The sequence below is a fragment of the Heterocephalus glaber genome, unplaced genomic scaffold (assembly GCF_053883595.1).
Source record: "Heterocephalus glaber isolate CG9 unplaced genomic scaffold, H.glaber_assembly_v1.0 deba00000716, whole genome shotgun sequence".
In the NCBI taxonomy this organism is placed as follows: domain Eukaryota; kingdom Metazoa; phylum Chordata; class Mammalia; order Rodentia; family Bathyergidae; genus Heterocephalus; species Heterocephalus glaber.
Genome location: NW_028258158.1, coordinates 63,991 through 80,015, shown reverse-complemented (window position 1 = coordinate 80,015; position 16,025 = coordinate 63,991). Strand labels below are relative to the sequence as shown.

The 16,025-nt window shown below is 42.7% G+C and overlaps 1 protein-coding gene across 1 annotated transcript in view; it reads right to left on the bottom strand.

Moving 5' to 3' along the window:
- The window catches only part of LOC147829177 (cyclin-Y-like protein 1), a 31,390-nt gene extending 21,702 nt beyond the window's left edge, over positions 1-9,688 (bottom strand). Inside the window, exons 1-3 of the mRNA XM_087206773.1 lie at positions 9,430-9,688; positions 7,459-7,533; positions 5,629-5,663 (exon numbers count right to left, since the gene is read on the bottom strand). Coding sequence (XP_087062899.1) covers positions 5,629-5,663; positions 7,459-7,533; positions 9,430-9,586 — 267 coding nt within the window. The 5' untranslated portion in view covers positions 9,587-9,688. The remainder of the gene's footprint in view (positions 1-5,628; positions 5,664-7,458; positions 7,534-9,429) is intronic.
- Positions 9,689-16,025: the final 6,337 nt, after the last annotated feature.

Sequence of the window (16,025 nt, the reverse complement as noted above, 5' to 3'; positions counted from 1 at the left end):
AGAATATCAGATATAGAAGAGAAGATCATGATTAGAGACCATGAAAATAGAGATTTTTTAAAAAATAGTAAGGGACCATGAGAAATCAATCCAACAACTACTAGATGATGCAAAGAAGAATAACATAAGACTGATAGGAGTCCATCAAAAAACAGGAGAAAGCACAATTGACATAAAAAAACTTCACAGAAGTAATAGTGGGAAACTTCCCAGACAGAGGTAAAGAGTTGGACATATAGATAAGTGAGGCATATAGAACTACAACTAGCCATGATCAAAAAAAATCTACATCTAGACATATAATAGTCAAGATCCCAGAAACCCAACAGAAAAACAAACTCCTACAAGCAGTTAAGAGAAAAGAAACAAGTCACCTACAGAGGAAAGCCCATCAGAATCACAGCAGACTTTTCGACACAAACCCTCAAATCAAGGAGAGCCTGGAGTGGAGTATTTCAAACCCTAAAAGAAAGTAACTTCCAACCTAGACTGTTGTATCCTGCAAAATTATCTTTCAAAATTGACGGGGAAGTTAGATTCTCAAACGACAAAGAACACCTGAGAAATTTCATGACCACCAAACCAGCACTACAAGCAATTCTAAACAATATCCTAGAAAAAAAGCAATGAAGGCCACAACTCCATGAGGCCCAACAGAGGGAAGCCAACAGGCAAGGTAAGAAACTAAAGTGAAAAGGGGAAAAATAAGAAATAAAAGAGTCAACAAAAGTAAAACATCATGACAAGGATAAATCAATATCTATCAATTATTGGGCCGGGGATTTAGCTCAGTGGTTTCGCCGCCTGCTGTGCAAGCGCAAGGACCCGAGTTCGATTCCCAGGACCAAAAAAAAAAAAAAAATCTATCCCTTATAAACCTCAATGTTGATGGCCTCAATTCACCAATCAAAAGAAATAGACTGGCAGAATGGATTAAAAAGGAAAATGCAGCAATATGCTGTATACAAGAAACATACCTAACTCAAAAAAGAAACTCATAGACTGAAAGTAAAAGGATGGAAAACAGTTCTCCATGCCACCGGAACCCAGAAGAAAGCAGGGGTAGCAATCTTATTTGCAGACAAACTAGATTTCAAACCAAAACTAATTAAGAGAGACAAAGATGGTCACTACATCCTTGTGAAGGGAACAATCCGAGAGGAAGAGATGACAATCCTAAATATATATGCACCAAATACGAATGCCACCAACTATACAAAACAAATGTTAATAGACATGAAAAACCCAATAAGCACTAACACAATTGTAGTGGGGGCCCTCAATACCCCACTATCACAAATAGACAGATCGTCTAGACAAAAAGTTAACAAGGAAATTCGAGAACTGGACCAAGCTATTGAACAAATGGACTTAATAGAGGTTTACAGTGTTCCACCCCATAAAATCGGAATACACATTCTTTTCAGCTGCACACGGGTCATTCTCCAGAATAGACCACATGCTAGCTCATAGGACATATCTAAGTAAATGTAAAAGAAATGAAGTTAACCCCTGTATATTATCAGACCACAGTGCCAAAAAATTGAAGATCAATAACATAAGAAACCGCAAAACCCCAACACACACATGGTAACTGAATAACACCCTCTTGAACAACCAATGGGTCACAGAAGTAAAGAAGAAATCAAACAGTTTCTACAAGTAAATGAAAATGCCAGTACAACATACAGGAATCTATGGGACACAATGAAAGCAGTTCTACGTGGGAAATTCATAGCGGTGAATGGCCACATTAGGAAAACAGAGAAAACTCAGATAAATAACCTAATGCAGAACCTCAAGCTCCTAGAAAAAGAAGAGCACAATGAATCCAAAGCTCATACAAGAGAGGAAATTATAAAGATCAGGGCAGAAATCATCAACGCAATGGAGACTAAGAGAACAATACAAAAAAAATCAATGAATCAAAGAGTTGGTTTTTTGAAAGAATAAATAAAACTGATAAACCTTTAGGCAACCTTATCAAAAAAGAAAAGAAAAGGCACAAATATATGCAATTAAGGATGAAAAAGCTGAAGTCACAGCAGATCCAACAGGAGTTCACAGGATCATCAACACCTACTTCAAGAACCTCTACTCCAATAAAATGGAAAACACAGAAGAAATGGGCAGATTCCTAGATACATACGAACTGCCAAAGTTAAATGAAGAAGATAAAGAAATTCTAAACACTCCAATTACAATGAGGGAAATTGAAAATGTAATAAAATATTTACCAATAACGAAAAGCCTAGGTCTGGATGGCTTCACTGCTGAATTTTACAAGACATTTAAAGAAGAATTAATGCCATTACTCTTTAAATTCATCAAGGAAATTGAAAGGCAAGCAATACTTCCAAATTCATTCCTGGAAACAAGTGTTACTTTGATTCCAAAAACAGGGAAAGACCCAACCCAAAAAGAGAACTACAGGCCAATCTCCCTAATGAACACAGATGCGAAAATCCTCAACAAGATACTGGCAAACAGAATACAGAGGGGCATCAAGAAGATCATACACACCCTGGCCAAGTTGGATTTATGCCAGGGATGCAGGTCCGCTTCAACATACGTAAATCAATAAATGAAATACACTATATTAACAGACTCAAAGACATAAACCATATGATTTTCTCAATAGATGCAGAGAAAGCATTCGACAAAATCCAGCACCCATTCATGATAAACACCCTACAGTAAACTGGAATACAAGGTATTTATCTTAACCTGATTAAGGCTATCTATGAAAAACCAAGAGCCAACATCCTACTAAATGGTCAAAAACTGAAAACTTTCATGCTAAAATCAGGAACAAGATAAGGATGCCCACTATCACCACTCCTGTTCAATATAGTTCTGGAAACATTAGCCACCGCAATTAGACAAGAGAAAGAAAGAAAAAGAATAAAGATAGGAAAGGAAGAAGTTAAAACTGTCATTATTTGCTGACAACATGATACTCTACATAGAAGATCCAAAAAACTCCACCAGAAGACTTCTAGACTTAATTGACAGATTCAGTAGAGTAGGTGGATACAAGGTCAACCCTCAAAAAACAATAGCCTTCTTGTACACAAATAACAGACTCACTGAGACACAAATTAGGGAACCAATTCCTTTTACAATAGCATCCAAAAAAGTGAAATATCTAGGAATCAATCTAACAAAGGATGCAAAAGACCTCTACACTGAAAACTACAGCACTCTGAAAAAAGAGATCGAAGAGGATACAAGAAAATGGAAAGACATCCCTTGCTCCTGGGTAGGAAGGACCAATATAGTGAAAATGGCCATACTTCCAAAACTGCTATATAGAGTCAATGCAATGCCAATTGAAATTCCAACAATATACTTCATAGAACTAGAGAAAACAATCCAAAAATTCATTTAGAACCAGAAGAGACCTAGAATAGCTAAAGCAATTGTAGGCAACAGAGACATGGCTGGGGGTATCACAATCGCCAACTTGAAACTACACTACAAAGCTACTGTGATAAAATCAGCATGGTACTGACAAAGGAACAGACCCGAGGATCAGTGCAATAGATTAGAAGATGCAGAAACAGCTCCAGACATGCTCAGCCACATCATCTTTGACAAAGGAGCCAACCACCATCATCGGAGGAAAGATAGCCTATTTAATAAATGGTGTTGGAAAAACTGGACTTCAACCTGCCAAAGATTAAAACTAGACCCATACCTATCACCATGCACTAAACTAAGATCAAAATGGATTAAAGATCTAAATATTAAGACAGAAACACTAAACTTGCTGGAAGATAAAAGTTAGGTGGAACTTTTGAAGACACTGGCATAGGAAAAGACTTCATGAACAAAACCTCAGCAGCATGGGAACTAGCAGAAAGAATCAACAACTGGGATCTCATCTTATTAAAAAGCTTCTGCACTGTAAAAGAAACCACCAACAGAGCTAACAGACAACCCCCTCAATTCAAAGACCCAATTCAAATATGGGCATCTGAAATGAACAGACATTTCTCAGACAAGGAAGTAAAAGCAGCAAACAAATACATGAAAACATGTTCAACATCACTCGCCATTCGAGAGATGCAGATGAAAACAACACTGAGATTCCACCTCACCCTAGAAAGAATGGAGGCTATCAAATCAACAAATAACAAATGCTGGCGGAGTTGTGGGGAGAAAGGAACCCTTCTTCATTGTTGGTGGGAGTGCAGACGGGTGCAACCACTGGGGAAGTCAGTATGGAGACACCTCAGAGAACTAGGACTAGAGGTCCATTTGACCCAGCTCTTCCCCTGCTGGGTATCTTCCCAAAAGAATTAAAAGAATCATACCACAGTGATATCTGTGCACCCATATTCATAGCAGCACAGTTTGTAATGGCTAAAGCTTGGAAGCAGCCCAAGTGCCCATCAACTGGAAACTGGATTAAAAAATGTGGTTTTTTAAAATAAAATGGAGTACTATTCAGCCACAAAGAACGAAAAACTAGAGTCATTTATAGCTAAGTGGATGCATATCCAGGCCATACTCTTAAGTGAAATAAATAGGACACACGTGTAAATACCGAATAGTTTCTCTAGTGTGAGAAACTGATAGTGTAAACAAGGGTTAAAATGATTAAAATGAATAATTGATAATTTGAAATAGGAAAAAAGGTCCAAAGACAAACGAATGAAGAGAGGGGAAGGGGAAAGGAAAAGAGGGAAAGGAAAAACTATGAGAAAAGAAAAAAAAAAAGGAAATGAAATCTATGTAAATAGGGAAAGGGTGGAGGAGGTGAAGGGCCCACAGGTAATGGGAAAAAAATAAGAACCAAGATATATCATGTACAGGTACAAACGCCCAATGATAAATGTAAACGAACTGTATACCTAAAGTATACCAATAAAAGAATTAAAAAAAAAAATAGAAAGACCAGCTGGGGTTTCTTACTGTACTTGACTTTGTGAACTAACATTGCTTAGGGGAAGGGGATCATGCAGGAGAAGTACAGAACTGCTCAGGCCTCAGAAATATTTAAGAGAAAGAATTAAAGGTGTACAAAGAGGCAGCGCAGTGGGACTATTATTGCATAACTCAGCAGTGAACAATAGTCACAATGTAAATACCAATTTGTTATTTAATTTAATACAATCTGGTACATTGCAAGGAAAGAGGGGAGAATAAGGTCATGGTGGAAAGAGGAAGCCAAACATTCAACTGTTAATGACAGAAAAATAATAAATAGTGCTAAAAACTGATGTATTCAATAGTTTACTCATGCCAGGGATGTAGCTCAGTGGGGCCGCATCTGCCTGGCAAGCACAAGGTCCTCAGATTGATCCCCAGTACCAAAATAAATAGATTACTACTGTTTTTTTAAGGGACTAAATAAAGGCAAAATATTTCAAGTGCATCTTTAACTCTATATCCACATTCCTGTAATTAACTTATACATCAAAACCCATCAAAAATGGAAATTACTAAGTCAAAGCCTTTCCTGAGTAGACTTAAAACATTGTAGGAAAATGTAAGAGATTTACAAAATGCAGAAAAAGAAGTCCATGGTAACAGACTGGCTCCTCTTTATATTTTTTAGAAATGAAGGCAGAAATATTTTGATTCACTCTTAGTTTCTTATCTTTCCAATTATTTACTTACTTGGTTGATATAGTTGCTTTTCCTCTGATCTCGTGCTAAGAATAAAAAAAAAGAAAAAAACTGATCCATTCTGATACAAATGTCTTAGGAAAGTATATAGAAGTGGCCACTAATTATCCAATGGATTACAAACATACAGAATGAAATAAAAATCTATTTTATTTTTAAAAATAAATCATCTGCCAAGATGAATTCCATAAAGTAAAAACCAAAAACTTAGTTATACCTTTTTTTTAACCTAAAAGATGACAGACTCTCCTTATATGAAAGAAAACTATAAAACAAGCTGGACCAGATGAGAAACTTAGCTAATTAAAAAAAAAAAACACGTTAACTTATTGCAAATCTCAACCACTGTACAGACTTTCTTGAGTAAATAAATAGTACTTTATAATTGTACATTACCATACAGCTTAATTACAAGCATCTAACAGCAGACAGCTCTAAGAACCAGTTTCTGGCTAAGCACTGAACTCTCGCTGCACTACAATTCCCGAAGTATCCTGAAACACCGACTGGGAGTCTACAAGGATACTGCACTGAAAATATGTTGCTAAAAAATGAGTGGGTCTTTAAACAACTGTAAAGTAATCCACCTTAAATCCTGGACTTGAAATGAGTGTGCTGATCTAGCTGAGCAGAGTGTCAATGGCACACACACAAATTCATTTTGCTCTAACAGGATAAATGCTCCAAGAGCAACAGGGGCCACAGTGCCCTCTGCGTTCCCCTCTAACCTCTGAACACCGCTGCAGGCACGTTCCTTCCCCTGAAGAGGGGAGCCCAGGGCAGCCCCTCGGGCTTCCTATGCTCCCCCCGGAGAGGCCCTAGGCCCTCGAAGAAATGGAGAAACACAGCAATGCTAACCAGAAATGACCTGCTCAGGAAGGAAAATTGCACACCAACGCAAATGCAGGTAAAAAACATTTTTCATTGTGCTGCATCTCTCCAAGCAGTATCGAACCTACCTTCCTTAAATTCTTACCATTGAAATCAACTAAAATTTTGGTCACATATGTTTTTTAACAGAAAAAGAACTGACCAAACATTAAGAAAAAGAAGTCGTGGGCCAGGGATTTAGCTCAGTGGTCTCGCCGCCTGCTGCGCAAGCACAAGGATCTGAGTTCAATCCCTGGTACCAAAAAAAAAAAAAAAAAAGATAAAGAAGTCGAGGTGCAGACAAGTTCATACATCTGATTCCTAAAGCAAATAGGACACGAGAAATTTACACTCGTTCCACACATCGGCTATCCTTCTAGGAAATAGCAGAGGAGCATGTTTGCACCAATTCTCAAATGAGGGTGAAAAAGTTTTGAAGAGCTGAAAATTCTGAGAACACCATAAATCATAAATGTGCTGTGAGGCAGGCTCACTGGGTAAGAGCACTGTGGGGAATGAGGTTGAGGAGATGATTCAATATCTCTCCCTCTCTTCCCTCCCATATATATGCATAGAACACATGATTTTTTAATTTGTTGATATGCTAATCTAAGTTTAACTAAGTCCTATCATTTCTCTTTAAAATCTCCTCTGTGGAGTTAGAGAAAAGCTCAAAAAGTGTGAAAAAATAAGTACAAATCCATGACTGCATCTTAATCATGTGGTCTACTGTACTGATAAAGTGCCAAAATGCGTTAACATAAAGCCACATGCTCTCAATCAGTGACATTTAAAAGAAAATGTATAATCACATAGTAAAAGTAAAGTGAATATACGGAAAGCTGAGAAATGGAAGCCAACGTATGAGTTCTTCTAAATACTGTCTAACGTAGCACAAAAAACAGCAATGGTTTTCAGTCCTATCCTTGATGGGGAGAAGTAGTGTCTTACCGTTTGCATGAAATTTGTTCAGGAAAATTGTGCTTGCCCTTAGATGGTCAGCAGGGTTTGATTCCAGAGCTCCATCTACAGAGGAAAAGAAAAGGATGTGCTGATTTACTTCAGTAGGCAAGTAGATGGCCTTCAAAGTAGCTACACGACACCTTTAATCGTTTAGTAGTGTTGAGAAAGTTTTTAGTTATGAATAGGAAAGAAACACAGGCAAGCATGTAAGAATTCTCCTGGGGAACTGTCCAAATGTAGAATCTCTCTACACCTATGGAATGAAATAGGCTATGTCCTAGGTTTATTTTTCTAAACTTACACCTGAACGATCTAAAGCACATTTTAGATGAATCGAATATGCCCTCCTCCCCTGTCCTACTCACCCCACAGAAATACAAGCACGCCCTTCTGTGCTGACACTGCCACACTGCAGGATCAGTGTCGAGAGCAAGCGCTGTCCTGGCATCATGGATACACTGTCAGATACCAGTTCAGTGAAACGAGTATTTTCAAACAGCAAACATTCTGCAGACAACCGATCGCATGGTTAATCCTAGCTGCACTCAATAAGAGACCGCGTTTTGTTAGCTATTTTGTTTGGTGGCTGTTCAGCAAGGCAGACTTAAGACTGCTTAGAGATGCAATCTCCTGATCTACAAACTCTTCCTGGATGTAAACTGATTTTTTTTTCTTTTACTTTTTCTCCATTTCCATGTACTTTTGATTCTTGGAACTAAGCTGGGAGAATCATTCACTTAGTGAAAACGAAACTTTTGTAACTTTCGTGCTATTACCTGAGGTAATAAAAGTCATCACACGGGCAGGTATGACCCTATTCAGTGACTTCATGCTACTTAACCAATCTTGTGACAAACTGTGCCAAGATTCAGATATAATAACAGTTAAGCAATATTTCCTTAACCTAAACATGTTAAAAATTATTCTACTTTTTAAAAAGGGAGTTCAATGCTCAAATCACACAGCCCTCACCCTGACAAAATCAAAATGCATGCCAACACATTAAAAGAGAATGACTAGTAGTGACTACCATCTAACTCACTGTTTCATACACGGCCTAAGAGTCCTTCTTTTGTCCCCTCCCGGTAATATGCTTAGAATCTTGCATACGCATAATATGAGGCTTCTGGGTTTAACCTGAGCTTGAATCACCCACTTTAATGTACTTCAATGCAGGTCACTAGAAACTGACTGAGGCCTACTCATTGCTCTTCATGGTATTCCTTCCACAGGTTCACTAAAACTATTCTTATGTAAAAGACTCCAACAAAAATTCACGTTTTTGGCATATCTATTAGAAGATGAGAAAATCTTAGTTATGTGGAAAAATAAAGTTATGTTGACAAAGTGACAGAGACTTTCATGGCTGACTGAAGTTTCTGAAGGGATTTGGGACCACTTCCTACAAAAGCATCAATATATTACCATTTGAATTTCAAATTAATTAAATGATTAAAAATTGTTTACAGCAAGGGCCATTTAGCTATCGGCACCTTTATAATGACAAATTTTCAATGAAGTCCAGGAAAATTAAGTATCAACATAAGAGGAACCAGCTTAAAACACACACACACACACACACACACACACACACACACACAGGGAGGCTCCAATACTGGCATATTGGAATTCTGAGGAAAGGGCGCGAATGAATATATCAAACAAGTCTTGATAAAGTCCCACAGGACAAGGTATAATAGAGCTCTTAACATGAAGGGTCCAGAATGGGATTTGGGAACCAAAGGGGCCACGAACTGGATGTTAGGGTAGACAGGGAAAGACACTGGCCTCACAGACAGGGAGGAGTAAGTGTGGGAAAGCGAGGCACAGTCACCCGAAACCAGGCCTGAGAAAGCCAGTTCCTGGAACAGAGGAGCCAGAAGCCCCCCGGGGCCCTGAGGGTTCGGAAAGTGAGAGCTTCGCCTAAGCCAAACAGTGTCCCCACCACCACCTCCTTACCTCGGGGCTTCTCCTGGTCACTGATGTGGCACGGGAGGTGGCCATGCCTGGTTCCCACGGAAATCTCAGACTCGCAGTCTGGCTCCACTGGCCCCGTGCGCTGGCCCAGCTCGGGGCTGGCACTGGAGCGCACACAACAGGTCAGAATGTTCCCCATGGGGCACCACTGCACCTTGGCTCAGTCCCACTTGAGCAGCTCAGCAATGCAGAGCAGACTCTTCTGCGGTTCTTCCACCCGCCCTCTGGCCAGCAGGCTGGCCTTACCCTCACAACCCCCCCCCCCCGCCCCCCAAGCTGACTGGTCTTCTGAGGGGCAGTGATCTGGCTTATTTAAAGGGGTCAGAGATCCCACAAATGCTAAGAGCCAAAGCCACTGCCAGAGATCAAGCCAGACTTCTTTCTCCTTCGGCCACCTCCGACCAACTGACTAGGCCAGCACTTGCCAACTAGAATGCATCCTGCATCACCTGGTTACCAGCAGCCAATCACGACCAGAGTTCTGTCCGCATGCCCGCCCAACTGGCACCCAGGCATTTGATTCAAAATACCCTGGCCCACCTGGGGCTGTCATCTCCCTCACACATAGGGTCAGGATGCCTGTTTCCATTCTTCAGGTGCTGCCTGGAGCTTCTCTGGCTCTTCTAACTCTACAGGTGGTCTGGGTCAACAGACTTTATAGAAAGCCCCGGTTAATAAGAAGCTGGTTCCATAGGCAATTCAGCTTCTCTGAGTGGTCCAGCTCTCACTTTTCTCAGAGGACGTAGCTGCACCCAAACTCTTGACTGTTTCTGTACCTAAATGCTCCTCTACTGTTAGTTTTGGTTTGAAATCCACTTTCTCTACATATTGGCTAAAGGAACAATTCAACAGGAAGAGATAATGATTATAAACATACAGTATATATACCAAACACTGACACACCCAACCTCATAAAACAAACTAATTGACAAGAAAAGTCAGATAAACACCAATGTAGTTGTAATGGGGGTCCTCAATACCCCACTGTCCCGAATGGATAGATCAACTAGACCAAAAAAAAAAATCAACAAAAACGTCAAAGAGTTGAATCAAACCTTCGAACAAATAGACTTAATAGATGTCTACAGGGTATTCCTTCCAAAACCAACAAAATGCACATTCTTCTCAGCAGCACATGAGACTTTCTCCAAAACAGCCCACATACTAGCCCATAAAGCATGCAGAAATAAATGCAAAAGAATCAAAATTATCCCATCTATATTAGCAGATCATAATGAAACTAGAAAGCAATGGCAAAAGACAACAGAAATTATGCACACATATGGAAACTAAATAATGATCTTGAGTGCTCAAAGGGTCACAGATGAAATTAATGAAGAAAGTAGTTACTATAATCGAACAATGATGATAGTATGACATATTGGAACCTATGGAACATAATGAAAGCAGTCTGAAGAGGGAAGTGTATAGAGGTGAATTGCCACATCAGGAAAACCGAGTGAACTCAAATAAATGAGCTAATGATGCTCCCCAAGGTCCGAGAAAAGCAATCCAAACCCAAAGGTAGGAAATTATAAATATCAGAGCAGAAATTACTGAAATTGTGACTAAAAAAATACAAAGCATCCATGAATCAAAGAGTTGGTTCTTTGAAGGATAAAACAAAATACACAAACCCTTAGCCAACCTTATAAAAGAAAAGGAAAAAAGACTCAAATCCATGCAACTAGAAATGAAAAGGCTGAAATCACAACAAATCCCACAGAAATCCAGAGGATCATCAGTACCTACTTCGAGAACCTGTACTCTAATAAGATGGAAAATTCAGAAAAAATGGACATAATCCTAGATTTGTATGAATTGCCAAGATGATATAAAAATTTTAAATGAAGCTGAAGATATAATTTAAAATCTACCAACAGTGCTCACTTCGGCAGCACATATACTAAAATCTACCCACAAAGAAAAGTCCAGGCCCTGAAAGATTCACTGCTGAATTCTTCAAGAAATGTAGAGAAGACCTAATGCCGCTACTTCTGAAACTCTTCAGTGAAATTGAGAAGGAAGCAATGCTTCCAATTCATTCCTGGAAGCAAGCATTACCTTAATTCCAAAACCAGAGAAGGATTCAACCAACAAAAAGAGAACTACCGGCCAATCTCCCTAATGAACATAGGCACAAAAATCCTTAATAAGATACAGGCAAACAGAATGCTCCAAATCATCAAGAAAATTAGACAACATGACCAAGCAGGATTCATCCCAAAGATGCAGGGATGGTTCAACATGCACAAATCGGTAACTGTAATAGCCCATATAAAACACAGCCAAGAAGAAACACCATATGATCATCTCAATAGATGCAGAAAAAGCATTTGACAAAGTCCAACACCCTACAGAAAATTGGAATAGATAGTCTTTATCTCAATCTGATAAAAGCCATCTATGACAAACCAACAGCCAACATCATACTAAATGGACAAAAACTGGAAACTTTCACTCTAAAATCAGGAACAAGAGAAGGCTATCCACTGTCACCACTCTTTTTTCTTTTCTTTTCTTTTTTTGTGGTACCGGGGATCAAACTCGGGTCCTTGTGCCTGCAAGGCAGGCAGCAGAACCACTGAGCTAAATCCCCAGCATGTCACCACTCTTATTCAATATACTTCTGGAAACATTAGCCAGAGCAATTAGACAAGAGAAATAAAAAGAATAAAGAAAGAAAAGGAAGAACTTAAACTGTCATTGTTTGCAGATGACATGATACTCTACATAGAAGACCCCAAAAACGCCACCAAAAGACTTCTAGATTTAATAACCAAATACAGTAACATAGCTGGATAGAAGATCAACACTTAAAAATCAATACCATTCCTTACACAAATAACAAACTCACTGAGAGAGAAATTGTGGAAATCACACCTTTCACAATATATTCAAAAAAGTGAAATACGTAAGAATCAATCTAACAAAGGAAGTGAAAGACCTTTATATTGAAAACTACAGTACTCTGAAAAAGGAGATCAAAGACGATAACAGAAAATGGAAACATATCCCTTGTTCTTGGGTAGGAAGAACCAATACAGTGAAAATAGCCATACTTCCACAATTGTTATACAGATATAATGCAATCCCAATCAAAATACCAATAGCTGGCCAGGGATTTAGCTCAGTGGCACAGCACCTGTCTTGCAAGCACAAGGTCCTGCGTTCGATCCCCAGTACCAAAAGTAAAATAAAATACCAATAGAACATTTCAAAGAATTAGAGGAACAATCCTAAAATTTGCTTGGAACCGGAAGATACCTAGAGTAGCAAAAGCATTTCTGGGCAATTAAGGCAAGGCAGGGGCACCACAATCCCTGACTTGAAATTATACTACAAAGCTACTGTGATTAAAAACAGCATGGTACTGGCCAAAAAAGCAGACCAAAGGATCAATGGAACAGATTAGACGATCCACAAACAACTCCAAACACACTCAGCCACCCTATCTTTGACAAAGGAGTCATACACTTTCACTAGAAGAATGATAACCTCTTTAATAAATGGTGCAGGAAAACTGCCTGAACTGCACAGTGAGAGCCTGCTTCAGAAAGAAAAAGAGAGGAGGAGAGGAGGAGAGGAGGAGAGGAGGAGAGGAGGAGAGGAAGAGAGGAAGAGAGGAAGAGAGGGGGAGAGAGGGGGAGAGAGAGAGAGAGAGAGATTGAATAATTCCTGAACATATACAATCTATCAAGGCTCAGACATGTAGAAACAGGATATCTGAAAGGACCAGTAACCAAGGAGATTGAATCAATAATAAAATCTCTAATCAAAGAAAATCTGGGACTTGATGCCTTTTTAGTCTAGTTCCACCCAATATTTAAAAAAACAAATACAGTCTTTCTCCAGCTCTTCCAAAATACTGAAGAGGTCACAATATGCCCAAACTGGTTTTAGAGGTCAGTCTTACCCTGATATCAAAGCCAGACAAGTTCATTACAAAATAAATGTACACGCAAGTATTTCTGAGGAACAGATGCAAAATTCTCCAACAAAATACTAGCAAGTCAATTTCGACAGCACAGCAACAAATCAAACGAGCTATCAAATTATGAAAAGAGGGCCGGGGATTTAGCTCAGTGGTTTTGCCACCTGCTGCACAAGCGCAAGGACCCGAGTTTGATCCCCGGTACCAAAAAAACAAAACCAAACCAAACAGAAACCAAGTTATGAAAAGACAGAAAAATTTAAATACATGTGATTAAGAAAAACAAAGACTGTAACTCCAAGCATGACATTCTTACCCTCCTTACCTGCTGGGCCCCGTTAGTTTTGCCGGTCAAGTTGCAGGAAGGCCTTGAGGGGCATGGTCAGCTGGGCATCCTGGGTGGACGTGCGGAGTGCTAGGCAGCAGCCTCGAATCCTGGAGTGTGGCACCAGATGTCCCAGGTAGGGGCCTCCAGAGCTAGGTGTCTGGCGTCCCGGAAGGTGGTGGTATGCAGTGGTGAAGGCAGTGCGTGAGTCCTCGGGCCCCAAACCACCGAGGGACTGGCTCTGAGGACAAAGGCAAGGCTTCAACCTGATGCTCCGGAGGTTTAGCAGGAGGAAAAGATTACACTTCATTATGGTTTGCACACTACAGAAACACACACAGCCTCCACCCAACACCGGTCCCAAGGGAAAGAAGGTTGTGCAGGCAGAACAGATCTTAGATGGAGAGGCAGCGGGCAGGGTGGGGATATAAGGACAGGGAGAGGGGGGCGAAGAGGGAACAGGAAGAGACAAAGGGAGGGGTAGGAGAGAAGAGACCCAGGAGAAGACTGGTAGAAGGGGGGGGGATGGGGGGGCACTGGGGGGGGGAGGGGAAGGCCCCACCGGACCAAGGGAGTTGGACAGTGGAGCAGCGGCACGGTCCTTGGGGCAGAGAGGAGGGTGAAAATGGCCAGGCCTCCGGCCCCAGCCACTGGAGAACCATCTCTCAGGGCCTGAGCCTGTAGACTGCGCCTTACCTTCACAGATGGAACATGGAGTGACGCATGGGGTGGGACCTGCAAAACATTTGAAGGCTTGCGCCTGAGCACGGAAACGTGGGGGGTGGGCAATTTGGAGGAAGGGGCGGGGCCTAGCCGGGTTGGGTGTAACTTGGCCACACCCCCGGCCCAGGGCCCCTCTGCAGATGCAGCCCTTCCACTCCTAAAACCCGGTTCAGTTCAGTTCCCCTCGGTCCCAGGGCCTCAGCCCTGTAGTCCTCCACAGTGACTAACCCTCCCCATCCAGTTCTGGTAACTGGACCTTGCGCTGATCAAGGCCGGACTCCAACTGACAGGCCCACTGCCTGCAGGCCCCGCCCTCTCAGCCAATGGCGACACCCACTTTCTGGGGCAGGTGCCTGTGCAGTCAAGGGCCTCACACTACTCACAGAGCTGACCAGGAGGAAAGCATACAGTCCAGTGTTCCAGCTGCACGGGTAAGGGAGCCTGCGGGCCTCAGGCCTCGAGCCTCGGCCCTCCCCCTGGGAGATTGTCCAAGCCCCGCATGGAGTCCCCAAGCGGGCAGAGGACGCCTTGCTGGCTCCCCTGGATTGCCAGCCCATCACCTTCAAGCTCGAGGAGATGAAGAAGTCCAGCAAGCTCCAGCAGGCCGCAACGCAGCACATCCAACAACAGCTGCTGGCCAAGCAAGTGAAGGCCTTCTCTGCCTCGGCTGCCCTTGCCCCCCGCCACCTCTGCCCTGCAGCCCATCCACCTGCGCCATCTCGCCGCGACTTCGGCCACCTGCATTACCTGGGTGCAGCACGCCATCCTGCAGCACCACCTGGCCGCCACTGCCACCATTGGCATCCACCCCCACGCCCACCCACAGCCCCCGGCCCACGTGCACCACATCCCCCAGCCCCACCTGACGCCCATCTCCCTGTCGCACCTCACTCCATCATCCCCGGCCACCCGGCCACCTTCCTCGCCAGTCACCCCATCCACATCATCCCCGCCTCTGCCATCCACCCCAGGCCCTTCACCTTCCATGCTGTCCTGCACGCTGCCCTCTACCCGACCCTGCTCGCTCCTGGGCCTGCAGCGGCAGCTACCACTGCCCTGCACCTCCACCCGCAGCACCTGCAGCACCGCCCCCCCCCCCCCCCGCCAAGCCACAGAAGTCAGGGCGTGGGAGTCTCCCCGGCTAGGGCAGGCGCCCCGCGGTTCCTCCCTCGGGGTGTGCAGCCAAGAGTGCCAGCCCGCGCACACTGGGCGTGCAGGGTCCACTGTCTGGGAGCCAAAGAGTCGAGCTTTGGCTCGCAGGGATGGGCTGGGAGTGAGGCTGGCTTTGGGTTTACTATCGGGGATCCCTTCCTCCTTCTGCTGTCCTCCTCTCCTGTGTCCCTGGGCTAGGGAGCTCCTGTCAGTGCTGCCCGCACCTCCAGGTCGTCACCTCCACATGGGCCCCTCTTGCCTCTATTTTCTATCCTGCGCTCCTCTCCTCTTCCGGCCTCAAGACACTCTCCTTGTCTCTGGGCCCCGAAAGGTCCCACGCCATGCACTCCTGCATTCCCGATGCCCTGCTGCTCCCACTCCGCAGCCTGTGGGCAGTGTCTTCCCTGTCCTCAGTGACACGTTGCCCAGGTGAGGTGGGAAGGA